General features: G+C 55.1%; 2 protein-coding genes across 15 annotated transcripts in view; one reads left to right on the forward strand and one right to left on the reverse strand.

Annotated features, from left to right (window-relative positions):
- LOC106825988 (zinc finger protein 213-like) overlaps positions 1-12435 on the reverse strand; it is a 30824-nt gene extending 18389 nt beyond the window's left edge. Inside the window, exons 1-8 of one of the 14 annotated variants that reach the window (XM_044746994.2) lie at positions 9123-9311; positions 8309-8436; positions 5598-5811; positions 5171-5262; positions 4886-4951; positions 4676-4796; positions 3024-3119; positions 1764-2764 (exon numbers count right to left, since the gene is read on the reverse strand). In XM_044746994.2, coding sequence (XP_044602929.2) covers positions 1764-2764; positions 3024-3119; positions 4676-4796; positions 4886-4951; positions 5171-5262; positions 5598-5811; positions 8309-8436; positions 9123-9243 — 1839 coding nt within the window. In that variant the 5' untranslated portion in view covers positions 9244-9311. Of the gene's footprint in view, positions 1-1517; positions 2765-3023; positions 3120-4675; positions 4797-4885; positions 4952-5170; positions 5263-5597; positions 5812-8308; positions 8437-8911; positions 9312-11486; positions 12185-12310 lie in introns of those variants that run through there. The other 13 variants (XM_070485083.1, XM_070485082.1, XM_070485085.1 and 10 more) reach the window with 13 other exon arrangements.
- Positions 12436-23445: 11010 nt separating this feature from the next.
- ZSCAN10 (zinc finger and SCAN domain containing 10) lies at positions 23446-27201 on the forward strand. Its single transcript, XM_014833238.3, has 5 exons — positions 23446-23959; positions 24193-24460; positions 24672-24736; positions 24917-24974; positions 25498-27201. The coding sequence occupies exons 1-5, from the start codon at positions 23564-23566 to the stop codon at positions 27057-27059; spliced, it is 2349 nt and encodes a 782-aa protein (XP_014688724.3). The 5' UTR covers positions 23446-23563; the 3' UTR covers positions 27060-27201.
- The last annotated feature ends 5 nt before the right edge of the window (positions 27202-27206 follow it).

Genomic DNA, 27206 nt, shown 5'->3' on the forward strand with positions numbered 1-27206 from the left:
GCCCCTCGCACCGAGCCAAGCAGAGAAACCTGCTTTCTGGCTGAGAGCCGGAGTCATGAAGACAAGCTGAAGGGAGGAAACTGCTTGCTTTTTCGCTTCTTCAAGAAAGAGCCATCTAATTCAACCAGTCCTGCCAGCAACCCAACCCTAGATCCCACTGAGACCTCCCAGATACACCAAGCCCTGCCTGGGCTCCCACTAGTCAGCAGCTTCCTGGTGTCTAGCTGATTACATCCCCTCCCACCCCCATCTGAGTCCGATGCCCCTGAAGGTCGAGTCCATCTTACTCTTTTTAGACAGCCCTGCCCCATAATGTCATGCACTAATTAGTCAATAGCTGTTGGGGTGCATGGAAATAGTGGCAGTCTTTAACACGGTAAAAGCCCTGGACCTGAACCCCAGCTTCCAGCTCTCTGCTTGTATGACTTTGGGCAAGTCATTGGACTTCTCTCTCAGCCTCAGTTTCCTCATCTATAAAACTGTGATAAAAGCCACTGCTCAAGAGTCGTGGAGAGTAGACGTAACATATATATGATGCTTGGCCCCCGCCTGGCAGGGCATCTGCTCAACTGGCAGCTATTATTACTATTTACAGTTGGCTGTCCCGTTCAAGTCACTTTGTCCCTTAGGAACTAGGAGCCAACCAGGGGTGTGGCCACCCTGCTGGCCCTGTGATCCACGGAGACAGGTGAGGTGTGAACGGCCTCCCTGACGCAGATGTCCTCAAGGTGAGTTGGTGTCAGAACTGAAATGTTATCTTGGAAGCTGAGCTGCAAATCTAAGATAATAAGCAGGCTGAGCGCAGCCCTCCCCAGAAAAAAAAAGTAGAGAATGGGGAATAGGAGCTACAGAGGTCCAAAACCAGAAGACCAGGAATAAAACAGGGCCAGGGAGGGCAAATTATAAAGGACATGTGTGAAGAGGAGAGAAGGTGAGAAGTTGCAGAGGGAGCTGGCAGCAGCCTCATAAAAGACCAGGAGGGGACAGTGGTCCCTGGTAAGGGAGGAATCCTTACTGGATTACGGCCGAGCTCCAATGGAAGCAGAGGGAAAATGTCCAGTCACAAAACTGAGGTCCCAGTGCCTGAGACAAGAGACAGAGTAGGCAGGGGACCATGAGCATGAGTTCCCATGAGTTCCCAAGCTGGCTCTGCCCTACTCTCTGGCTCTGAAGAGAAGAGCCGAGGGGGGGTCCAGAGCTCAGTGGGCAATGTCCCTGGGATGAGAGTGATAACAGCATCAGACTGCCCTCTGGGGGAGCCACAATTTCAAAAGCAGCTGGTTGGCTTTGGGTTGGGAAACCTCTCTGTGCTCAGAAGCCTTTGCCTGCAGACTTATAGTCCTGACACTTTGGAATGGACCCCAAGCCAGGTCAAGGCTGGGGAGGAGAGTGCCCAAGGCCCCAAGAGAGCAATGATTTAGGGATGCCTGAGTGATGACACATGGTTGACCCCGGAGCCCCCCACAGTCCAGGGTCAGCTGCCAGGGCCCCACAAGACAGAGCTATAGGCCATCGCTTGAATTCCAAGGCCTTTAATTTGCAGCTGGCATCTCTGCTCCTCACCCTAGCTCGTCCTGTGTTGCCATGCCCCACCCCGTGCCAGCACCTCCCCAATCCTGTTCCTACGCCCACCCTCATTCCAACAGCAGCTGCCCTTGCTCCTCCTCCAGGGGCCCAGCCCCTTCTCTCCCCACCTCCTAGGTGGGAGCAGGTGAGGGGGCCGCCAGAGCACCCGCAGCCCCCAGCATCAGCATGGCCAGGGCCTTAGGCCCAGTGGTGTGGATCTTCTCGTGCCGGTGCAGGTTGGAGCGCCGGCTGAAGCTCTTGCCGCAGAGGGGGCAGGAGTAGGGCCGGACGCCACGGTGGGTGCGCTGGTGGGCAGTGAGGTGCGAGCTGTGGCTGAAGCTCTTGCCGCAGTCGAGGCAGTGGTAGGGCTTCTCGCCTGTGTGCGTGCGGTTGTGGGCAATGAGGTTGGAGCGCTGGCTGAAGCACTTGCCGCACTCGGGGCACGGGTAGGGCTTGACCCCGGTGTGGGTGCGCTGGTGGGTGACCAGGGCCGAGCTCTGCGTGAAGCACTTGCTGCAGATGGGGCACTTGTGGGGCTTGGCGCCCGTGTGGGTGCCCTGGTGGGTGACCAGGTCCGAGCGGCGGGTGAAGCGCTTGGCACAGCGGTCGCACACGTAGGGCTTCTCGCCTGTGTGGATGCGCTGGTGCTGGATCAGTGTCGAGTGGTGGCTGAAGCTCTTCCAGCAGGAGGGGCAGGTGTAGGGCTTCTCACCCGTGTGGATGATCTGGTGCTGGATGAGGTGCGAGCTGCGGCCGAAGCGCTTGCCGCAGTCCGTGCAGGCGTAGGGCTTCTCGCCCGTGTGCGTGCGCCGGTGCGTCACCAGGTGCGAGTGCCAGCTGAAGCCCTTGCCACATTGCTCACACTTGTAGGTCTTCTTGCTGGTGTCGCCATCGGCGGGCAGGCTCTCCTCGCTGTTCTCGGGGGCACCTGTCTCCCCTTCTTTGGGTTTCTCTGGGAGGTGGCCCTTCTGGGCCTTCAGGAGGCTGGTGTCAGGTGGGGCTGGTTTTGGCTGTCTCTCCTCTGGGGGGCCTGGCTGCCCGTCATTTTTGGCTGGCCCTGGGCTCTGGCTGTTAGCTGCTTGCCGCCTGCACTGAAGGATGTCTCCCTGGGCTCTCCCTGCCCTGGTCCTGAGGGCCTTCACATCCCTGAGGGCTGCCAGGGATGGAGCTGGCTCCTCCTTCCCCACCTCAATGGCTCCTGGAGACAGGGGGTTTCCAGTGAGAGAGAGGCTTTTATGAGGGACCCAGGGGAATTCTGGAGATGAAGATAAGGGCAAGGACCTGGGAGGAACCACCCTCTGCAGAGGGAGGCTGGTCGCCCTACCCCAGGAAGGGCCATGTGTCTGTACCGCACAGGAAACAGAGAGCCCACGCTGACAAGGAGCACCTGGGAATGACAACTACAACCCCTCTACCCCATGCCACAGCGCCCGCCCACATGCCACCTCTGCACACACCTCTCTTCTCCTCCTCATCTGTCTGCCGGCACGAGCTCGAGGCCTCGCCCTTGCCCTGCACTTGGGAGGCCCAGACAGGTCTGCCGAAGGGAAACCCTGCCCAGAAAGAGACGCTGCTCTCAGTCACGGAACTGCTGGGTGGCACAGAGGGGGACGCCACCCCACTGCGAAGTGACAGAGCAAAAGGGGACAGGGTGCAGCCCAGAGAACATGGGGTAAAACTAAGTGAGCTCAAAGACCATTCTGGGTCAGGCATCTATGCTGCTCTAGGAAGCCGCTCCAGGGTAACCGCCAGACACACCATTCTTGGGGCTGAGTCAGGCTCTGTCTCACTACCCTGAATGAGCATCGGAAGCAAAGGGAGAGGAGCTAGGCCAGCTCAGGGCTGGGACCCCCTTACGTCACAGAGCCCCCAGCAGCGAGCCCAGCGATGTCGTAAACCAGATGCAGCCTCCCTCTCCTGTACCTGTACCTTCACAGGACCATTGGCAAAAAGGGCTTCTGGAGGAGGGGCAGCGGGCAAAACAAGGCCAAGTGGGAGGGCCTGGATAAGAGGGCCAGGGACACTGCCCACCCAGAAGTCAGGGACCAAAGGTCTATTTGCCAAGTCCTTTGAGGTGAGGGCCCAGGAATCCTGATCGTCAGTCAGAGAGCTGAGGGGTCCTGGCCTCCAGGCCCTGATCCAAGCCCCGTGGGAGGGAAGGAATGTGTTGGATCAACCGGATAGTTAAGGGCATTTGTGAGGCCGCAAATGGGTGCTAAGTTCCCTCTGATCTCCCAGGACGTGCCGGGACCTGCTGGTCTGGGCTCTGGGAGAGTTAACAGTGGGTGGTGAGCAAACCTGTGATAATTAAAGGAGTGAGCAGGGCGGCAGCTGAGACTCGGGCCCACCAGCAAAGTCAGCAGTGGGACTACCAGGCCCCCAGCTCCGCCTGGACTAGCAGGTGTGCAATAGATGTGTGTTGACAGACAGATTGACTGAATGAATGAATGAATGACAGTGAATGTATGAACGCTCTGAGTTCTCCATAAGATCTCATAAAATTCTGCCAAGAAAGCTAGAGTTTGAAACTAAGGAGTCAAAGCCCTGGGACTTAATTACTTACTGTGAACAAAAAAGAGGGAGCCAAGAGCAGATGTGACAACTCAGTCTACGGGCCTGGAGAGATTAGCTGGCACCATGTCCCCCACACACACCAGACAAGCAGCCCCGACTCTGGAGCCACACCTTCTGCTCAGACATCGCTAAAGTTAGGCTTCAGGAGGAGGAGGGTGAAACTATAGGAGTAAGCACTAGGGAAGAACTGAGGAGAAGCAGAAGGTCCAGGTCGGCATTGTCTAACACAGCAGCCACCAGCCACGCGTGGCTATTTCGGTTCAAATCTGAGCTGATTAAAGTGAAAGAAAAGAAAAAACTCAGTTGCTCTAGCTGCATTTCTGGTGTTCAACAGCCACATCTGGCCTGTGGCTACCATGTCAGCAGATACAGACCAGGTCCATCACTAGGAAGCTTCTACAGAACAGCACAGACTAGATAAACCATGGGAGGGGGGTTAAGCCCTAGAAAGGGAGGAGTAGGGGGTGACAGGGTAGGCCCCACCCCGACATCCAGGGCCTCAGGAAGTGGTGCCCCAGCACATGCAAGCCCTTACCCAAGGACAGCCCGTTCCTCTTCTGCAGGACATCCCTGTAGAAGCTCTGCTGCGTGTGGTCCAGCCGCCCCCACTCCTCCCGGGAGAGGTACAGAGCCACATCCTCAAAGGTCACTGGCATCTGAAACAATATGAAACGCCCACTCTCCAGGACAATGGAAGGGCATGATGGTACCAGGATGGGGGCAAGACCCCAGATTCCCAACCTACCGCCCTGAGTGATGCCTGCCCTCGGGTCTGATGGTGAGGCGGGACAGCCACACAAGGATGGCTTTTCTGGGGCGAGAACAAAGTGGTTGTGTACAGCAGAAGACAAGAGACAAAAACAAGAGTTCTTCTTTGTGGGACCACAGCAAAGATCAGGATCTCCATGCACGTCCTTCTTCAGCCCCCAACCTCAGGCCGGCGCTCAGAATTGCCAGAGACAATTCCCCATCAGGGGTGCTGTCCCTGCTCCTCCTTCGCTTTTCGTCCAGCCTTGGCTGGGACACTCACCTGGGACCAGGCGGTGAGGAGCGCCGCAGCCATCTGCCGGTCTCTGGTCCTCCCCTCACGGGAAAGCACAGGGATCTGGGGGGAGGGGAGGGCTGAGAGGGGAGAGACATCCTCAGGGCCGCCACCTCACCCTGCTGGTCCCGCTGGCCTGCCAGCAGTCTCATGCCTGGCCTGCCAGGGATGCCCACGGCTTCCTCAAACCCCACCCCCGACCCCACCCAAGAGTGTCAATACGCTCTGAGGTTGCCTCTCAGAGGGGCAGCCTCTGAGAGGCAGGCGGACTGACATCCGGGTGTCTCCCCCTGACCATGGTGGGGGGCTCTTCCCCTCCCAGCCCAGGCCATGAGCCTTCACCTCTCCCCACAGCTGCCACCAAGGAAAGTGCCTCTCTCCACATCCCTCTCCTCACCTCTGTCCCTCTTCTCACCTCCGCCAGGCAGGAAAAGAGCTTTCTCCTTAGAGCCTAGGCTTAGGGGCACCGAGCCCCGAGCTCCTTGAGTCCCGTCCTCCTGCAACACCACCTCGGGGTGCTGCTCTTCTGGCTCCATCTTGATGTGGGGTGACTCTCGAGTGGCTCCCAAAGGCACCACCTCCTCTGCCTCAGAAAGCATTTCTTGACAAAGATGCCTAGGACCTGGAAGCTAGGAATGACAGCCCCCATCAGCGCCAGGATGGAGAGAGGAAGACACACCTGGGGGTCCTGGTGGGGCAGAAACCTCAGAAGGCCAAATGCACACCCAAAGGCAAGGCACAGCTTGAAGGACTGGCCTTGCTTCCTTCTCCGTCCCCAGGGACAGTGCCTCTCCTGCTCACCCCAGCAAGGGAAGGAGGGCAGGCTCAGCAAGGCCCTGCCAGGTGCAAGCCGGCCGGGTGCCCACAGGGCAGCTGCCTCTTCTCACTGCAAGCCTCACTCCTCCCCCAGCAGTGTGGACTGTTATTTTTTAATGTATGAGGAAACTAAGTGCAGTGGGTTGAATAGCATCCCCCCAAAATTCATGTCTGCCCGGAACCTCAGAATGTGATTTCATTTGGAAAAAACGTTTTTGCAGATGTAATTAGTTGCAAATCTTGAGATGAAATCATCCTGGATTTAGGTTGGGCCCTAAATCCAATGACTGGCGTCCTTATAAAAAGAGGAGAGGACACAGAAACATGGAGAAGGCTGTGTAACAACAGAGGCAGGGATTACAGTGATGCAGCCACAAGCCAAGGAACACCTGGAGCTACCAGAAGCTGGAAGAAGTGAGGAAGGAACCTCCTATAGAGCCTTGGGAGGGAGCTAGCCCTGCTGACACCTTGATTTGGGGTTTCTGGCCTCCCGAACTGTGAGAGAATAAATTGTGGTTGTTCTAAGCCCCCTGGTTTGTGGTGACTTGTTCTGGCAGCCCCAGGACACTAACACACTCAGGCTCACAGATTAGACAACAGCCCAAGATTACGGAGCTCATGAGTGGCTCAGCCAGGATTTGAACTCAAGCGTATCTGACTCTCAAGTCACCCCCAAAGCCACCAGGTCTTGAAGGTGACAGGGAGGCATCATGTGACCTTGGGCCATTTCCGGCCTGACTCAATTTGGCTGGAACAGTTGGAGTTTTTTGGTTTGGAGAAAAATAGCCCAAGGGTGCCACTAACTCGGCACTAACTGTGCCGAGGCCTCGTGCCCACCTTGGTCTGATGGAAAACTCCTCTCAGCTTCACCCATTCAGCACCGCCCCCCACAGTGGGACTTCCAGGGTCCTCTCGGCTCGTCCCCCATTCTTCACACCAGCCTCAGCCCCAGCCCTCTGGGAGGGTAAGGAGCAGGCTTTAGTCACACAACCGGGACTGGAACCCAGAACAGCCCCTCACCAGCTGTTCAAGCCTGAGCAGGCACAGCCTCCCTGAAAACCTCAAGAACTTTGGGAGAGTCACTTCCCTCGCAGGAGGCCCCTGGTGAGGCCTCCTCATCAGCCACAGCATGGGGACTGGCCAGCCTTCTCCTGGGAACCCAAGCCTACCCCTCCACCCCCATCTATGTTTGGGTCTCGAAGGGAAAGACCCTCAGGCCAGGAGTCAGAGTGCCTGGGAGCCAGAGGGGCCAGGTGGCCTCTGAGACTCAGCTGCTTTGCCTCGCGCACAGATAACACATGAGAAAGAACTGCCCGCTCTGCAAAGCTCTGGATAAACACAGAGCAGCGCCGGTAATTATTATTATTACTCTACTGTGTGAGCTGACAGATTCCAACATCAGCAGAGAGTGTGCTGGATGTGTAAGGCCCCGTGTTACAAAGGCATCGTGCAAGGGAAACCGAACAGTAGTAACAATTCTTTGTGCATCTATGGTATGAAAATGGTAGAACTGACACTTGGTTTGTATTTGTATCTACAACCACTGGAAACACTAGTTGAGGGGATACAGGTTTCTCTGACCTAGTCTAGTTGCCGTGGGTGCCCTTGTTTTATGTGTTACAATAATGATCTCCTACGGGCTGATGAACTGTTACAGAGGACTCTCGTGCCCATCACCTCCTCCGACCCCCTCATAACCTAGGCAAAATGAGTGGGGTGGCAGACACAATGTCCACATTTTACAGATGACACACCTGGTTCCCAGAGGCCAGGGGACTTGCCCAAGGTCACACACCTGGCTGTGGCTGACTCATATTCCTCTGATTCCAAACCAGTGAGCCTAGTCCCCCTGCAGGCTGTAATCACACACACTCACACACACACACACACACACGCAACAGGTACAGGAAGGACTAGGTGCTCGGATCCAGAGAGAAAGGAGACAGGGTTCCAGGCAGAGGGGGTGGAGGGTAGACTGAGGCTTCCCTGTGTGCTCTGGGAGCTGTCCAGAGAGCCAGCCCCACCGGTAGGACCCCCATGCAGCCTCTCTGCTCTCTCGTGTGGCCTTTGGTCTGCTGCCTACAGAATGCACCAGGCAAAGCAATGCAGTTCCACAGAAGTGGATCCCAGGTGGGAGGCATTTCCCATCATACCATCTTCTCCTCAACACCCCTCCTCCCCTCATCCACCAGCCCTGCTCCCCTAGTGGGTCTAACTCTTCCACTGGTACAGATACCCTGCCTTGAAAATCCTCTCCTGTTCCAGTTCTTTCCCAGGCGTGCCTTCCTCACCCAGCACCCCTGTCCATACCTCTTGGGCCTTCTTCTTGTCCTGGGTAGCCCGGATGCCTCTGCCATCTGCAGACATTTTCTCTCTCAGACCTAGAAGGCACAGCACCCTCTTGTTGGCCAAGCCCCCTCCAGCTCCCAGCCAGGAGCCTGGAAGAGCAGAAGAAAATCAGCCAGCATTATCTGGACGCCTCTGAAGCACCCCGAAAATCCCCATGCAGGACCAGACCCATCCCTGTGCCCAAACAGAAATAAAGCCCCCTGATGCCATCTGATGGTCTCACTCTAGATGTCTCTTGGCCCCTCACTTCAACAGAATGCTATTTTGTATTGTCCCCTTTGTCACTGAAGCAAGAGCCCCACATCTCAGAGCAGCTGGCTCAGGGAAAGCCAGGGCTGACTCAGAATCTGTATCTCCTGCTGAAAGTTCTGCAGAGATCCTACAAAACAGGTGCTGGGTGGGGCCCTGCTGGACACAGCCAGCTCTGCCAAGGAATCCAGGCCCTGCTGTCTCCCAGGCCCAGGACACACACACCCCTGCACTCGGCCTGACTCGGCCCCACCTGGGATCCAGAAATTGAGCCAGCTGCTCTCAGCAGCCCTTCCTGCAGCTGCAACCACCCACCTGGGGCCAGGAGTCCATCCTGTTCACAGTCCCAGATGCACAATGTCCTTCCCCTTTCCGAACCCGGGTCCAGGCCCCCTTCTCTCCCCGCCAGCCTGAAGCCTTCCACCTTTGACCCCTCCCCTCCTGCCAGCTGGCCAGGAGCGTGGGTCCCAGGATCCAGGTGCCCTCCCCCGACCCTCCCTCACCGAGATGGAGGTGAAGGGGGCACCTCGGGTAGTGGGGTCCCCTCCCCGGGGAAGGGAGTCTCCACAGCCTGCACGGGCGCGGGGAGCCGGGTGGAGACTGGGATTAGGGACAACAGGAAGTCCCTCCCAGATCCCGTTCCCCATGCAGCTGCAGCCCTATAGGGTTCCCGGCTTCAAGGGTTCCGGGTCGGGGGTCCCGAGCCTGGCTGCACCTGCTCTCGGCGGGGAGGTGACTCCCAGATCCGCATTGCCTGCTCATACTCTTGAGACTAGCAAAGCAGGAGGGCCAAAATGGGAAAATACATTTTGTAGAAGGACTTTGATATTTCATGTTTCAAAGAGAGCATTGCAGCTGTCCTCACAGGACGAAGGGCACCTTGCTGGGCAGAGGGCTCCATGGTCCTTTTCAGCACACAGGGCTTCTGAAGGTCTTATGGTGTCTCCATGGAGATGCCCCTGGATTTCAGTTAAGGCCCCCAGGCCAGTCAGCAGGTCCTCTGGGTTTCCCCCAAGACTGGCGCAGAGTTCTCTCTCCCTAGGAGTGAACTCAAGAAACAGAGGGGCCCGGGAACTCCCCTATATCCCGACCCCTCCATGCCCCACACCTCGGAAAGACGTGGGATCAATCTGATTTTTCTAGACCCCCTCCCCCAGCTCCTTCTCAAGGCTGGGGATAGCAAGGGTAAAAGTGTCTGATCAGCTCTCCGTGGGGTCCCAGAACCTCAGACACACCTGGCGGCTTCATATTCCACCTCTCAGTCTCCGTTTTCCCTTCAGACTCTGAGAACTAAGGCCTCCAAAACGGGAGGACAGAGGCTGCACTTCACTTTCTGGGGTGAGGAACCCATTTCTGCAGAGCAGGGCATGGGGGATGGGTGTCAGGAAAGGGATGGGGGCCCAGCCCTGGAGTCCTTTCCAGGAAAGTTCCTCCAGGAAAAGTTCCCACGCCCACCACCTTCAGCCCAGCAGAGTCCTCTGAAATGTATCCCCTTCACCCTGTCAGACAGGCACAACTGGCCCCTGGACCAGCCCACAGGTGTGCTAGATGGGCTCACAGGGTTTAAATTTTTTTTTTTTTTGAGGAAGATTAGCCCTGAGCTAACATCTACCGCCAATCCTCCTCTTTTTTGCTGAGGAAGACTGGCCCTGAGCTAACATCCGTGCCCATCTTCCTCTACTTTATATGTGGGACACCTGCCACAGCATGGCTTGCCAAGTGGTACCATGTCCACACCTGGGATTCCAACTGGTGAACCCTGGGCCACTGAAAAGGAATGTGTGCACTTAACCACTGCACCACCGGGCCGGCCCCAGGGTTTAATTTTTTAAAACTTAGTTTCCAACATTTAAAAATTAGGAGTTCTCATAAAATTGATTTTCTTGAAAAATCAAAATATCTGGCAACCCTGGGCCCATACTCCCCACACTCAGGGCCAGCTCTCAAGTTGCTGCATTTGGTCTCCACTCGGTCCCTGCAGCATTTCGAGTTTGTGTCTCTGCTTTTGGAGTTAAATATGCTTTAGGAGTCCTAGGATTCTGATCAATTCCACTGTCACTTTAAAGAAAGAAAAAGGACCCCTGGGGTTTGTCTCTGGTCAGTATTTCCAGCTGTTTTAATCCTCAAGGTAAACAGGGATGTACAAAGTTGTAGCAAAAATCAGTACTGTCTTCAACTGAGAGAGAGAGAGCTCTAAACTGAGAAAAAGCCACAGGGGGTCCTGGAAAAGATTATCTGCTCAGTCTGTGAGTATTTCTCCATCAACCGAGGAGCAGAGCCAGTGTCCAGAGTAAGGGAACTCACTCCTGCTTTCACCCCCCAGAGGTTTGGAACCCACCACGATATCGCCTAAACTAGACCAAATGAAACCTCAACACTTACTTAACTGTTCAGAAAATACTAATTGAGCACCTGCTATATGACATTCGCCCCTTCTTGGAAATGAGAGGAAAGTCTTCCAGGGCTGGCTCTAGGACTGAGCAGGTCTAGCAGGAAGGGTTACTACATTTGCTGTGCAGGAACTGCAGCCCCTGAAAGAGTTCCGAAAGGCAGCAGGAAAGGCAGAATCAAAAAGTAAAGCAGAGGTTAAAACTCAAATGCCTCCAGCAACTGGCAGTACCATAAATGATCAATGCCTTGGGTGTAAGACCGGAGTGGGGAGAGACTTCAAGGGCCTCAAGAAACCACATTTTGTTTAAAGGGGGTGGTTGGGAGCCCAGTATTGCCAAAGCTTGAAGATTTTTCAACAGAAGCCAAAAAGAGTTCGATTTCTATGTGAAACATATTGACTTTGAAATGTTGATGACTAAACATTTTAGAACTCCATACAAGTCCAGCAGAAAACATCTGCTGTCCAGCTCGCAGGCCACCAGTATAAGTACGTACTCACCTCAGGAGCCTGTCACAAGGATAACTATCATGGATGAAGGCGCTTATCAGAGCTTCAGGCACCGGAAACACTCAACAAATGCCACCTCCGGTATCTGGTGGCCTCACTGAGCTTGAGTAAGGAGAAGATGCCACCGTTAGGAACTAAATCACAATCTACCCTCAGAGACTGGCCTGAAACCTAACTCAGGTCTTAAAGAGGACCTTAAAAATGCCCAGAATAATAAAAACTAGAAAAAACAATAGTCTGAAGAAAAAAAAAAACAACTTGTACTAATTAAGGCGGTTAAGCCAGGCTGGAGACAGGGCAATGCAGAGATCCAGCCGTAGGAGGGAGAAAATAAAGGAATGTGAGAGAGCCAAGAAAAATTGGAATAATCGAGTAAACAGCAGAGCAAATATTAACTAACCACTGAAAAAGAAGAAAAGGAAACCAGCATAAGTATTACATGGGTGGGGCCCCAGGAATGAAAATATTTTAAAGAAAAAGAAAAATAAGAATCCCCAGGGCCGATGGAACCCCCAGGTGGTGAGAGCTCACGCGGCCGGCGGCCCGCTCACCCCCGGCGGCGCGAGACGACCCCGCGGCCCGGTCCCCTGATGCTGACGGCCGCAGGCAGACGCGTTCCGAGCCGGGCGAGGCCCAGGAGCCCCTCGCGCTCCAGTCGGCGCCGCCCAGCTCCGCAGCCCGCGGAACACGGACGCGGGGAGCGCGTCGCCCAGGCAACGAGGCTGCCCCCGCCCGCCTGCCCACGGCAGACGCCGGTGATTGGCTGGCGCCCCGATGGCCCCGCCCCGTCCAGGGTCCCGCCCAGCCACCCTCACCTGCGCGCTCCCGTCGGCGCCCTGGAGGGGCAGCGCCACCGAGGGGGAGGGTCCCCCTGGTGCTGCCTGACTCTCGCCGGTGTCCCCGCGTTTCCCGTCCGGCTACCCAGTTCCAACTTCCGGCTTTCCTGGCTCTGCCGCGGCGCCCGCTGTGGGGGCATCCGGGGCGGTGAGGCCCGCAGGGCGGATGCCCGCGAGCCCTCGAGTCGGCGTCCTCCGTGGGGAAACTGAGGCTGTCTGCGCGAAGCCCCTCCGCCCGAGAGCGCCGGCGCCAGGCCTCCACGGTGGGGACCCGGGAGCGCGAACTCCGCCCCAGCGCCCGGACCTAGCCTCCCGGGACAAGGGTCTCGCCCCACACTCACCTGTTCTGAATTTCCGTTTGTTTTGTTTCAATGGGAGTGTACCATATGCTGCTGACCTGCCCCTTCTGCGTGCGTAACACATATCTTAGAGATTGTTCAATATAAAAAGCATAGAGAAAAAGACAGAAAAAAAACAAACAAAATATAGCGTGTCTAAGACAAACACGGCCAAGCATTGGTTAAAGCGGTGGAAGCAGATTTTGTCGGTAACTACTGACCGCGGGGACAGAGCTGAGCTCCGTGATTTGTGCAGAGGTGACGGTGTTTTAAAGGGAGAATGAGGGCGGGGGAGAGCCGGGCTCGGTAGTCAGAGGAGTGAGACATCACAAGGAGCCCGTCAGCGTAGATGCGACTAGGCCAGATGTCTGCTGGTGGCAGTTATGGAAGTCGGGAGGCTGTCCTCCGGGGAGAAGGGACACAGAGGGCCTGTCCCTCCCGACGAGTGCATTTCAGAGGAATGGCTCTCAGCCGGGTCACAGGTGCTCCTGAGTTGTAACAGACTCATGTTCACAATTATGCCTCCTTCTTAGTAAATGCTCTGAGAAAGGGAGGTCAGGGCCCATCATCAGGTGTTGGCTGGAACAAACAGTGGATTCTCCTGGCAGCAGTGCTGAGCTTCCTTTCCCCGGCCGGCATTTAATGGGGGGCTGGGGCCATCCCAGCCTCACGCTCCCAGAAGCCATGCTGGAGCTCAGTCAGGTCTCAAGGTGCGCGTTTGGATGGAGTGGTTGTGCTGAGAGTTCTACAGTCCTCAAGCGGTGCCTTGCTGTTTTTTAACTGTAGCGTGTTCCAACCAGGCCCCACTCACCACCCAATTCTTCATACCCTTGCCTTGCAGCAACTAGAACTATCCAGCAGCTATTATCAGGGAGCCTTTGCTCCTTTCCAATGGGTGAGCAAGGCTAACATCTGATCTTGCAAACAGGGCTGGTGGAGAGGCTGCCAACACCAAGCCTAGCTTCCAGATCTCAGCTGTGATGTTGGCCTGGCAGCCTGCCTATCACAGTCAGCAGAAACAGCTTTTTCCTGCTCTGGGCAAGCTTCAGGAGGACAGGAGGCTCCTCCCTAGGCAGCAACACCAAGCTCTTCTTTCCACGATTGTCAAGGCTGGCAGCTTCAGGCTCAGCCAGGCAAGCTGTGAACAGGAAGACTACAAAAGCCCCCAAACTTAACAGAGTAGATTGGATATGTTCCCCCAAACATCCACGTCCCACCTTCCAGAACAGAGTCTCTACCTGGGAGCTAAAGATAGCTTACAGTACAGGCAAGGAGGGGACACTCATTGAAACTAAGCCCAACAGTCACTTTGGCCCTTTGGGGTGGAAATTAGAGTAAATTAAGTTACTTTCCTTTTAGTGGATGGTGCATTTTTAGGAAACTAGGACACTGTCATCATCCCAAAATACCCTTCGCTGCTGCTGCTGCCACTGCCACCTCCTGCTATCTGATCCCTAGAGTTTCAGGCTACATTCACTCATGCCAGCCAAAGACACAGAAGTAGGTGGAGATGGGGGCACTTGGGAAGCATTCTGAGTGGCTCAGCACCGGAGGACCCCTACTGGAGGCCCCTTACAGGAGCAGATGGCAGTGGCACCCAGGCACTCACCCTTGATGTCATTTTCAGCTGTTTTCAGCCTTTCATCCTGCTGCAGTCTCTGTGCCCCACACCCCATCCCTTCTCAAATGGCCTTTCACAAGAATCTCTTATATTATTTTTACTCCACTGAGTGTAAAAAAATGTAGAACTTCCATTTGTTTTTTCTTTATCTCATCCTTTTAAAAATTATATTTTTGTGAATGCTTTATAATGTGAAAAAGAAATCAGCTAATGATAGGAATCAGGGCCCCTTGGAGAAATGGCTGATCCTAGGCCTGCAAGAAAGGCACAAGATGAGTCTGCAGATGGCGGGAGGGGAAATGAGAGCTTGCTCTCCAGAAAATGTGTGGCAGAATCTTCTAAAGCTGAATATCCACCTACCCCATGACAGAGTGATTCAGTCCTGGGTACAAACCCAGCAGTAACTCACATATATGGTCACCAGAATGTACAAGAGCCACTAGGTGTGGCCCCAGACTGAAAACCACCCAGTGTCTAGCCACAGTAGAATGAATAAATAACGCCACAGGGAATACCATTCAGTGGATGAGCCACCTGCTGTGGAGTGAGCAAGGCTAGATGAAGAGTTCCTACTGTATGACTTCACTTACACGAAGTTCAAAAACAGACCAAACAGGGGGGCCGGTCCCGGTGGCCGAGTGGTTAAGTTCGCGCGCTCCGCTCTGGGGGCCCAGGGTTTTGCCAGTTTGGATCCTGGGTGCAGACATGGCACTGCTCATTAGGCCATGCTGAGGCGGCGTCCCACATAGCACCACCAGAAGGTCCTACAACTAGAATATACAGCTACGTACTGGGGGGCTTTGGGGAGAAGAAGAAGAAAAAAAAGAAGATTGACAACAGTTGCTAGCTCAGGTGCCAATCTTTAAAAAAACAAACAAAAAACAGACCAAACAAATCTGCTGTGGTTGGAAGTCAGGATAGTGATTAAGGGGAGGGGAAGTGACCAGAAGGGGGCAGCAGAGTGGCCCTGGGAGTGCCGGTAAATTCTGATTTGATGGGGATGCTGGCTAAATGGCCGTTTTCGCTTGGTGGAAATTCATCACGCTCTTCATTTTTGGTTTGTGTACATTTCTGTATGTTACACCTGAAACTTTAAATTAAAAAAAAAAGTGAATGAAGAGAAACCAGTTAGGCCATTGCTATGGTCCAGGCAAGAGATGATGGTGACGCAGCGGTGAGGGTAGAGAAACAGGCAGATTTGAAATACATTTAGGATATCAGACCTGCAGAACTGGGAGACTGACAAGATGTGACAATGAGGTAAAGTGAGGGGTCAAAGATAAATCCCAATTTCTGGCTTGAGTGACTGAATGGATTTTACTACGTTTATCGAAAGAGAGAACACCAGGAAAGACCCAGCTTTGATGTAGAGGATTCGCTCAATCCACATTTAGTGAGGACCTGCTGTGTGCCGGCACTGGGGCCATAGCCATGAACGGCAACAAAGCCTGCTCTCCCGGAGCTGGAGTTTCAGTGGCGAGGTGAGTTTCATTTTGAGCATGAAGACTTTGAAGCATTCACAAGACATCCAAGGAGCAATGACAAGTGGACAAAGAGCTGAGAAGCAAAATATAAATGCATGAGTATTGGCACTGAGAATGGTCATGGAAGCCACAGCAGCTATGAAACCACCAAGCAGGGTACGTTTAGTTATCTATTGCTGCATAACAAATGATCCCAAAACACCACAGCTTAAAACAAATATTATCTCACAGTTTCTGCACCTAACAGGGCTAAGCTGAGGGCCTCTAGCTCAAGGTCAAGAGTTGCAGTCAGGTTGACAGTTGGGGCTATGGTCTCATCTTAAGGCTTGAATGGGGGGTGGGGGGATCCAAGTTGGCTAGCCTTGGTCCCTCACCACGTGGACCTCTCCTCAGACATGACTCCACCACGGTGAGCAAGCAAGAGAGAAGAGAGTCCTAGTCTCAGAAGTGACACCCCATCATTACTACTGATTCTATTTGTTGGAAGCAATCACTAAATTCAGCCCACACTCAAGGACAGTGGATTACACAAGGCTGTGACTAACAAGAGGCAGGGATCACTGGATGCCATCTAGGCTGGAGCCCTGGCAGGATGCTGAAACGGAATGATCAGGTCAAGAAAGAGAACTTGGTGGCAAAGGATGAGAGGAGACAATTGGAGAAATGGAGAAAGAAAGCAAACAAGAAAATAGAAGTGTGTGAGTCCCAGGAGCCAGTAGAGTTCTAAGGAAGAGAAGGGTGGACAGAAGCACTTTCCCCCAGGAGACTGAAATTTAGAGATGAAGAGGAACAAGCAGAGCAGGGATGGGAGTGAAAGCATCCACTCCAGCCAGGGCGGGGAGGTGGCATCAGATTGGGGTGCTCAGGAATTGAAAGGCAATGGCTGGGTCATGGCAGGCAAAGGAAAAGAGGGCAGAAGTTGAGATCCGTGGTAGGAAGAGGCTGTGGATGGGCCCCCAGGGTGAGCTGTCTGGATTTAGTTCTAAGGGCAATGGAAAGCCACGGAAGAGCAGAGTGAAAGAATTTGATTAAAAGATTTGCTGAAGTCACATGGAGACTGCAGCTTGGGCCTTTGGAGGCAAAGGCTGCTCCCGCCAATGAGACAAGAAGCTGAGAAGCTTGGGGGAAGGCGAATTTACAGACACTGAAGGCAGACTGGGATGGACCTCGTGTTCTCGTCAAAATCCCCAATGCTTCTGTACCAGGGCTAGTCCTTAGTGAGGGATCTGGCTGTGCCATCAACACCCTGCAATTAGTCCTTTAAGATTGCAGCTACCCAGAGGAAAACGCTGGAGTTAAAACTGCAGGAAAAGAAGTTACTAATGCAGTTGAGAGACACGCACTTAAACCGCTGGATTCACCAGAGGCTGTTCAAGGGATCATAGCACTTTTAAAAGTCATTCTTCCCAGAGCTGGAGAAGGATTCTCCCTCTCCCCCCGAATTATTCTCAATGGAGGAATCCTACGGAAACTGAATATATAGGAAAACTCATTTTTCTTTTGCAATCTCTGAAGAGATGAGAGGAAAGACGAAGACCCCATCAGTTAGTATTTGTAGGTGCTTTTGCTGACCTAGATGATACTAGACTTAATTCTTTAACATTTAATAAATAAACGGTAATTTGGGGTTTGGTTGTTTTTTTCAAGACACCAATCACTTCCCCAAAAAAACCCCAAAACTAAGGTAACAACTAGAATAGTTTGTGTGCAGTTTCAAGATAATTTTAGGAGATATTGAAATATACCCCCAGAGAGGTAGATTTATATTAAAAGTCATTTGGGGATGTGTTTATCACTTACTAAATGGAGGTAAACAACAATCCAGCGACTTCTCAAGAATTTTCGTCTGTTAATGGATAACACTCCGGGAGAGGGGAGTGTATTTTCAAAGAAAGAATTTGAAGGGACTTAAATGTTCATTAAGCCCTTTTATCTGCAAAGTAACTTGAGTTAATAAAAGAAGTCAAAGGGAATCTCTGCTTCGGTGACCCGGTCCTGCCCAGACTTGTCCGTTCGGCTCAGCACTGCATCCTGGGGTCACACGCAGTAGGGAAGGGAATGTTTTCAGAAGGAACGAGTGAATGGTGCGCGTGCGCCGTGGGCCAGGAGCAGGGATGTTAGGCGCAGTCCACACCAGGGCAGAGGTTTAGGGTTGAAGGAGGCCCAAAGCCGGTGTCGGTCTTGTCTCACTCCAGGCACCTGCCTTTCCGCCTGGTTGCTATTTCTGGTGGTTGGGTCAACTGGTCTCTGCTTTTCTGACGTATTTCCAGGAAAGGTGTGCGCCTGAGTCGGAGGCCCTGGAAGTCCATGTTAACAGCGAACACTGAGCCCTCCCGCTGCGTCCCCAGCCAGCTCCCCCAGCTCTCACTCCGGTCGCTCCAGGCCCAAGGCCCTGAGACCCCCAGGCCGGATCCTTAGCTGGAGAGGCTACGTTCCCGCAGTTCTTCCGCATCACGTCGGGACAGGGCTCCCTGCTCTCGGTCCAGCCACCTCCACCCCCAGGGCTCAGACACGGCCACGTCCTCGAAGGCCACAGCCTTGGGGGCGCAGGTCAGTAATGACAGCAGGGGAAGGGGCAGCAGCACTGGGGGCAGGTCGGAGCCCAGGTCCAAACGTGTAGGAGACGCATCCGCCCCGCCTCTCCCGGGGCCGGCCCAGGGTTGGGGGGGGTGGAGTCTCTTGGCCCCGCCCACAGGCGGGTGGGGGTCTCTTGGCCCCGCCCAAGGGCGGGCCGCAGCAGCCCGGCTGGAGAACTCCGCCCGAGTCCAACCCCGAACCTAGCGGCGGGAAGTCCGAGCGGTGGGGCGCCGGGTGCCGGGCGCGCAGCACCATTTCGTCCGTCCTGACATGTGCCAGGCGCTGGGCCAGGCGCGGAGGATGCGGAGCAAACAAGAGAAACACCATGTCCTCACGGAGCGTGTGGTCCAGCGAGGCTCACACTAGACAGTTAAAATAAAAGAGCAGGATACGCCCAGGTGCTGTCAAATGCAGGAAGACAACGACCTGGCAGAGGAGCCAGAGCAAGGGCAGGGTCTGGCCACGACGGGCCTGGGCCGAGGGGCGGCCAGTCCCGAGCCTCTGGCCACCGAGCACGTGGCCCCGGGGCCCCTGGACAGGTGGTGCCATGGGGGGGTGCCCACAGTCCCTGAACGCGCAGGGGGCCACCGGGGACTCCCCCGAGGAAAGCGCCCTCCAGGCTGCGGCCGAGGGCGTGACCCAAAAAGGCCCCTAGGGCAAAGTGAAAGGCTTGCCTGGAGTTGGGGTTGGGCTCAAGGCCAGTGGTGAGGTCACTTCCCTTCGCGGGAGGCCCTGCCTCCTCATTGGTAAAGCTGAGACAAAAGCCACCTCGCACGATTCTTGGGAAGATTTTAGGTGGCACTGTTGATGGCACCCTCTCTTCCCTCACCGTATGGCCCTGTTCTGTTTCCTTCCGAACACCTACCACAGTTGCTCCTGCACCAGGCAGGTGAGCCCCTGGAGGTCAGGGCCTACTCCTCCTGTTTACCTCTCTGTCCTCAGTACCTAATTCTGCCTGCACACAGCAAGTGCTTGGCAAAGATGTGTTGCATGAATGAAATGCCTAGCAAAGAGCTGGGCACACACCAGACATTAAAAAAGTACAGGCTGATGGACCCCCAGAGGCACAGGGCCAGTCCTAAGTAGGAGGGGTCAGGTCTTGGGGCCTAGTTAAGACTCAGACCCAGTCCCAGGTTGGAATGTGGATCAGGCGTTTTGTCTTTGGCCCCGCCCTCTCACCACCCTACTCCCAAACTGGAAGGTTAAGGGTTAACTCTGGGAAGCCCCCTCTTCACCTGGATGGGACTGGGGCAGGGAACTTCCTGTTCCATTTTCCCAGAGTCCTTCCCCCTGCTGGCCGAGGCTGACTCTGGCCCTGGGGCCCTCAGAGAACCCCCAGCACCTCTGACTCTGGAGTGGGGACCCCGAGAGGTGAGTTGCAGGGCGGCCTGGGGTGCAGGCTGCCAGGACAGACTTAAGAGATTCACAGCAGCTTGGAGAGGAAGGGGGGCTCCAGGCCTCGGCAGTGGAATGGGGGACAAGGGGGCTAGAAGAAAGTCTTGAGAGGATGTGGGTGGTCCCTGCTGGAGAGCCCAATGCCAGCCAGCTCAGTGGACCTGTGGCTATGGGGGCATCAGGTAGGCTCACAGGACCTCCTGTGACATGGTCTTGCTGGACCAACTGGGGAGGGGAAGGCATGCTCCACGTGCCCCCAAGTGGACTGACCGGCCTCATGGACCCAGCCCAGCAGCAGGAGGGGAGCCAGGCTAACAAAGACAAGCCGATCAGGCTCCTGCTAACTGTGTCCTGGGAGAAACAGAGAGTTTCTGGCCGAGGACCCCAGCTCTGGGTGCTCCTATTGTCTGGGTGGGTCTCGTGGGAGCATCTCCACCCCGGGCTGCTCCAGTGTATGCCTCCCCGCCTCTTTGGGCTCCAGATTAAGCTGGTCAAATATTGGAGTGTGGCTGAAGAGCCTGCACCCACCCAACCCAGCCAACCCCACCCCCAAAGATGTGCATATTAGCAGTGCTTTTGTCCTGGGGACCTAGGGGGAGGGAGAGACTCTAAGGCCAACTTCTCTTGAATCCCACCTCTTTCAAACCTTTTGGCTTCACCTGGAGGTTCCAGCAACCTGTGTGTCTAGGCCTGAGGGCTGGAATTTGGAAGCCCTTTATTTTTTCTGATTCATGCTGTGATATTCTAGCTAAGAAATCACACAGGGCAGGAGGGAAATTGGGCCCTTTTCTGTTTCTGAGCTTTTGCACTCTGGTCAAGATCAGCGTTCTCACCTTAAAGCAAATCTTGGCTCGTGATGTGACCTTGAGCAAGCCACCCATTCTCACAGAGCCGCTCTTTGCACTTGTCAAATGGAGAAATTATAATTTACCGCGTGGGCTGGCGTGGGTTTCAGTGACCCGAGTCAGGGTGCATGCATGCAGACAGGTGCTCAGGCCCTGAGGCCCTCATTCCAGAGTCCCTGATTACAGTGAGGGGGGTCTCTCATTATTTTGCTCTTGCTGCCAAAACACAATGAAACAAAAACCGTTTTCTTGAACATTTATCAAAGACCTTTTCCACGCGAGACACTTTTGCATGCATTCCTCAGTAATTACAACAGTGAGGTGGCCATTATCATTCCAATTTTGTTATTTCCATTAACATTTAAGTCACTTCAAGAGCTGGGTGAAAAGTTAGCGAACAAGACCCAGTTCCTATTTGCAGGCCAAGAGGAGAAATACTCAACCGTGATGGTGGCACAGCGTGACACTGGACGGAGAAAGACAGGTGGCTGGTTCGTTGTGGGGTCCCAGCAGAAAGGCGCCAGTGGTTGGAAGGAGCCCCACATAGGGACAGATGCCTAAGTGCAGGAAAGAACTGAGGTTGGACAGGCTGTGGGGAGAGGCGGGGAAAGTGCTGGAGGGAGGAGGGGGAGAGCTGGGGAGATTCTGGAGGGAGGGGGGAGACTGGAGAGGAGCAGGAAGGTGGGGGAGGGGAGGGAAGCTGGGAAGATGCTGGAGGGAGGTGGGGGAGGTGGTCAGGTGGTCAGGAGGTGGGCCAGGGTCTTTGTTTCAGCATCACCTCCCTCTCCTTCTCTGAGGTGGGAAGGGCTAGGGCCAGGCTTAAAACTCAGCTTTCCTCTGTTCTTCCACCGCATCCCACCCCACTCACCTGCCTGAAAAGAGCCCTGGCCCCTCAGCCCAGATCTCTACAGGGGGCTCTACAAACTGTCCAAGGCTCTCCACGGGGCAGACTTCTCCCTGGCTCCATTGCTAAGGCTGGGTTACTGTCTCGGACAAATGTCTGTAGCTCTGAGCCTTGGTGTCCTCAGCTGTAAAATAGGTCACTGATGGGACCAGCTGTTAGCTGTGGCCATTTGTGTTATTACCCAGTAATAATGAGCAGAGCAATCGCTCCCAAGGATGCACACCCACCTTGTGCTGTCTCCCAGGCATGGGGCCCTGCTCTCCTCCCATCCTGTGGTGAGAAGTGATGCAGAAGGCTTTCTTCTCATCCTCCTGCCTGGGATGTCCATGGGGTGGGAGTGTGGGACAGGTTTGGGAGAAGCTCATTTGTAGCCCCGAGGCAGGAGAGTAGGGAGGGCAGAGAGATGTTAGAACTTGGGTTTCGGGATCCACGAAATAATTCCTGCCCGATTTAAAAGTGCCTGAAAGCTTTGCAACAAAAGTATGGGCCTTTTCAGAAAAGTGTAAGCCTTCTGGGTTGTGCCGAAGGTCTGAATTGTGTCCCCTGTGGGTGGGGCTGAACTTGGGGCAGCTCCCCATTGCTAGCTCTGGACTACCCCAAAAAGAAAGGCATAGCCCCACAGAAACCTTGGCATGAGAGGAGTGGGGCTGACGGGGGACGAGAGGGGCAGGTTGTCAGTCTCGTGGAACCAGTGCCCCCTGGGGGCCAGTTAGAAACAGACTTTTTATGGCTAGCCAGACTCTCAGGATTGGGATGGCTACCTCCCAGACTGGTAGACCAAAGCAGAATTCAGAACTTAAAAAAAAAAAAAATTAGAAAATAAAGGGAAATGATTGCTTCTCTCACCCATGACCCAGCTCCCAAGGGCACACCCACTAGAGGCTCTGAACTGGGTGAGGCCAACTTTGGCCTGCCTTGGGGACACATGTGTCACAAACCTCTGCAAGCTGTGAGCCTCAGTTTCTCATCTGGAGACCTATCCACCCATCCCAGATCCCTGGCTCATCCTGGCCTCAGTCTCCGGGAATAGAACCCAGGGAGGTGACGAGATTGGAACACCAGGTGGGAGCTCAGCCCTGCACTGGTCAGATGGGTTGCCATGGCCTTGACTGCTGGGAGCCACCTCCAGAGCCATAAAGTGAGGGTCAGGGTGTCTGGTCAAGGAGTTATTGCATGCATGAACTCCCCCTCCCCCTAACCCTTTATCTTTAAAATTCGCAAACTTATAGAGATGTTGAAAGAGCAATGCACTGAACATCCACACACCCATCTCCCAGATTCAACAATTGCAATAATTATGGTATATTTGCCTGTCGGTTCACAAATATGGCTGAACCCTCATGCTCTTTCACTCCAAACCCTTCAATGCCTTCTAAGAATGAAGGCACTTCCTATATACCACGAAACTGGAATCCCAGCTCAGAAATTAACAGTCCTCTCCATTATCATCTAGGGCTTCATCCATATTCAAACGCTCCCAACTGACTCCAGAATATCTTTTAGACACTTTTTTTTTTTTTTTAAATCAGGATCCAGTCAAGTTTCATGCATTTGGTTGTTTCTGCTGTTTCCCGGAACGTCCTGTCTTTGGGTTTGTTCAGTTATCTCCTGGAGGGATCATTTGGCTTGTTCTTATTCCCTGTAATGCCCTTTGAACTAGAAGTTGGGTCTAAAGGCCAGATTAGATTGCGATGGAACATTTTTGGCAAGGACCCATCTTCGGTGGCTGTGTATCACCTAGTGGCATGACATCGAGAGGCAGGGAAAGCTAGACTGTCTTCTCAGGGATGCCGACTTTGGTCACTGGAGTAAAGTGATGCGAAGTTCTAAATGCTGCAGGAGAGGATGATAACACAGAACTGTCCATTTTCTCTGCCTTTTGGTTTGTTGGTAGACTGAGGTCTGGGGCTATGCTGCCCTCTGAGCCATTGCCTGTGACCAGCACGAGAAACGATTTTTCTGGAGGCCACATCTTTAGGCATTTCTTGACACCACAGGTGTGGGAGCAGAGAGGGAGAGAGACCCGAGAGTGGGAGCAGCTGCAGTGAGCTGCCGCCCAAAGTGAAGGATGCTCGCAGAACCCGTCTCAGCTACGCGGGAGCCAGAGCAGCTTGGAGCAGTCAAACTGGAGGAGGAGGAGTCTGCCGGCCAGGAGGACCCCAGGCAGCCAGAGGCCAGGCCCCGGCCTGAGGTGGCTCACCAGCTCTTCAGATGCTTCCAGTATCAGGAGGACATGGGGCCGAGGGCGTCCCTGAGCCGGCTTCGGGAGCTCTGCAGCCACTGGCTGCGGCCGGCTCTGCACACCAAGAAGCAGATCCTGGAGCTGCTGGTGCTGGAACAGTTCCTGAGTGTGCTGCCTCCCCACCTCCTGGCCCGGCTCCAGGGCCAGCAGCTCAGGGACGGCGAGGAGGTGGTGCTGCTGTTGGAGGGTGTCCAGAGGGAGTCTAGCAACGTGGGGCCACTGGTAAGAGGGTGGTGGGCCAGGCGGGACAGACAGCAGGGTGGAAAGACAGGGATTTTATTGTTCCATTAAGAAATCACTGAACATTCCACTTTCCTCCCTCCACCAAGTCCTTGTTAACCTCCTAACTTCTTCCCTGTCCGACTCACACCTTTCCTCTGTTCCATTCCTGTGGGAGTCAGTAGGACATGTATTATCATCCTGTCCATTGTCTAACATGAATGTGTTTTGAACAGGACTTTAGTTTTAATGCTGGCAAGAATTGTCCCCGTGCAGACATCACCTTGGAGGAACAGGGGGGCCCTTCCCAGGTCTCCAGCCACAGCCCCAAAAAAGAAATGCCCTCAGAAGGGCCTCCAGCCGTGGAGCCACCAAATGAACTCCCACCATCCCAGCCAGGACCTTCCAAGCCTGCTGAGCTGGGGGCCTGGAGACATTCCCCAAGTTCAAAGCAGCCCCAGAGCCCAGGTCCCAAGAGGACATTTCAGGCCCTGCAAGAGAGCGGTGAGGAGCTCGTGCCCAAGGAAGGTGGGAACCGGGAGACCGAGTGCATGAGGGCGGGGCAGGCAGCCATGGGCAGCCTCCCTAGTCGATGGGGTTGGGAGAGAGCCAAGATGTCTCTGCCAGGCCCTGGAGATGGGCGCACAGCCTCGTAGCCACATGGTAGGTAAGGCTGGCTTCTAACAGCTCTTTCTTCCTCCCCCAATGCTGTCAGCCCCCCAGGGTCCCCCGCTGTGGCCGGAGGAAAACTCCCGGGATCAGGAGCTGGCAGCTGTGCTGGTGAGCTGGACTGGTCCCTTCACTCCAGGTTGTTCTCATGCCCTGGAACGTTCTTTGCCTCTGTGGTTTTGGCACATCCATGTCTTCCTTAATTTAAACCTTGAAATCTCTTCATCCTCCTCAGGTCCCAGAGCCCCATTCCTCACTCACTGAGGGTCTCTGCCTCTCCTTTTGTCACAGGAATCCCTGACCTTTGAAGATGTCCCAGCGAAGAAGTCTTGGCCTGTGCACCCTCTGGGTAAGAGGCCTTTCCTGGGCTTACTGCCACTGAAGTCTTTCTTTTCCTGTCAGGAGTGGTCCCTGAAGCTCCAGACCCTACCTGACTTTTTGGCTTCTTTGGCTACAAATGGGCTATTTTGATGAGATCTTATGTATATGTTTTTAGAGGTTCATTGTGTCTGGTCTAATAATCAACCCTACTGACTTTGAGCCTTTAAAATAGGTGGTCATGGGAATGCTTGCTAAGGGGTAGGGGTTTCCATTTGGGGTAATGACAAAGTTCTGGCAGCAGACAGTAGTGATGGTTGCACGACATTGTAAACATACCTAATGGATCTGAATTATACACTTTAAATCGATTACAGTGGAAAATTGTATTATTTGTTCTGTTGTCGTATTTTGTTTTTATCCCCACCCTCTGTCCACCCACCAGCTTTGCAGAATCTTGGGTTTCTTTCTGCTTCCAGACAACGTACTCCTGGCAGTTCCTAGGAGCCCCTCACAATAGGTCTGACTGTCCTTGTTTTCTGCTTCTTTCCCAGGATTTGGAAGCAGAACCCCAGACGAGGAGTTTAAAGAAGAGCCCAAAGGGGTTGCCTGGCCCGCTGCCACTTCAGCAGAGTCTCGGGCAGATAGTCCCAGGGTGGCGGAAGAGCCCCATGCCCCGTCACTCGGGCAGGGCCCTGAGGTGAGCGGCACCGGTGAAGCAGTGTCGTCTCCCAGCAAGAATGACATTCTGGAGGTCAAAGTGGCCGGGGAGGCCCCCAAGTCGGAGCCAGAGATGAAGGTCATCTGCACAGAGTGTGGAGTGAGCTTCCCAGAGCTGGCCCGCCTGGAGACGCACCAGCTGCGGTCTCACCCAGGGTCGCGCTCCTTCCCATGCCTGTGCTGCGGAAAGAGCTTCGGCCGCAGCTCCATCCTCAAGCTGCACATGCGCACACACACGGACGAGCGTCCCCACGCCTGCCACCTCTGCAGCCACCGCTTCCGCCAGAGCTCGCACCTGAGCAAGCACCTGCAGACGCACTCCTCTGAGCCCGCCTTCCTATGCGCCGAGTGCGGCCAGGGCTTCCAGCGCCGGTCCAGCCTCATGCAGCACCTGCTGGCCCACGCCCAGGACCAGAAGCTGCCGTGCGCCCCAGAGACCAAGACTGAAGCGCCCGAGCCGGCCGTCGTCCTGTGCTCCCACTGCGGCCAAACCTTCCAGCGCCGCTCCAGCCTCAAGCGCCACCTGCGGATCCACGCCAAGGACCAGGGTCACCAGTGCTCCGAATGCTCAGGCAGCTTGCGCCCGGGCCCCGAGCGAAGGCCCTATGTGTGCAGCGACTGTGGCAAGGCCTTCCGGCGCAGCGAGCACCTGGGGGCCCACAGGCGCGTGCACACAGGCGAGCGGCCTTTCTCCTGCCAGGTCTGCGGCCGCAGCTTCAGCCAGAGCTCCCAGTTGATCTGCCACCAGCGAGTGCACACGGGTGAGAAGCCCTATGGCTGCCCGCACTGCGGAAAGCGCTTCGTGCGCCGAGCTGGCCTCGCCCGCCACCTCCTGACCCACGGCGGCCCGAGGCCCCATCACTGCACCCAGTGCGGCAAGAGCTTCAGCCAGACGCAGGACCTCGCCCGCCACCGGCGCAGCCACACTGGCGAGAAGCCCTGCCGCTGCAGTCAGTGCGGAGAGGGCTTCAGCCAGAGCGCCCACCTGGCGCGCCACCAGCGCATCCACACTGGGGAGAAGCCCCACGTCTGTGACACCTGCGGCCACCGCTTCCGCAACAGCTCCAACCTGGCCCGCCACCGCCGCAGCCACACTGGCGAGCGCCCCTACGGCTGCCAGACCTGCGGCCGAAGCTTCCGGCGGAATGCCCACCTGCAGCGACACCTGGCCACCCACGCAGGGGCAGGGGACGAGGCGGTGAATGGGCAGGCTGAGCCCCCCCAGGAGTGCCTGGAGTGCGGCAAGAGCTTCAGCCGCAGCTGCAACCTGCTGCGGCACATGCTGGTACACACTGGGGCCAGGCCCTACTCGTGCACGCAGTGTGGCCGCGGCTTCAGCCGCAACTCCCACCTGCTGCGCCACCTGAGAACGCACGCGCGGGAGACCTTGTACTAGCGGCGCCGCGTTCACCCGGCCTGCCCTGCGCACATCTCCTAGGCGTCCTCCGCAGCCCAGGCCTGCAGTGTCTGTCCCTGTCCCCCCACCCCACCCGACCTCCCTCTGGGTCCACCAACTCTGCATGTTAGTTCTGCCCTTCCCCAG

This window comes from Equus asinus, chromosome 14, assembly GCF_041296235.1.
Source record: "Equus asinus isolate D_3611 breed Donkey chromosome 14, EquAss-T2T_v2, whole genome shotgun sequence".
NCBI classification, from domain to species: domain Eukaryota; kingdom Metazoa; phylum Chordata; class Mammalia; order Perissodactyla; family Equidae; genus Equus; species Equus asinus.

What these genes read in the sequence shown, in the direction of transcription:
- ZSCAN10 (XM_014833238.3), top strand. Translation starts at nt 23,564, where the DNA reads ATGCTCGCAGAACCCGTCTCAGCTACGCGGGAGCCAGAGCAGCTTGGA. An exon ending in CTAGCAACGTGGGGCCACTG is followed by an intron (nt 23,960 to 24,192) that starts GTAAGAGGGTGG and finishes TGTTTTGAACAG; the next exon opens with GACTTTAGTTTTAATGCTGG. An exon ending in TCAGGCCCTGCAAGAGAGCG is followed by an intron (nt 24,461 to 24,671) that starts GTGAGGAGCTCG and finishes CAATGCTGTCAG; the next exon opens with CCCCCCAGGGTCCCCCGCTG.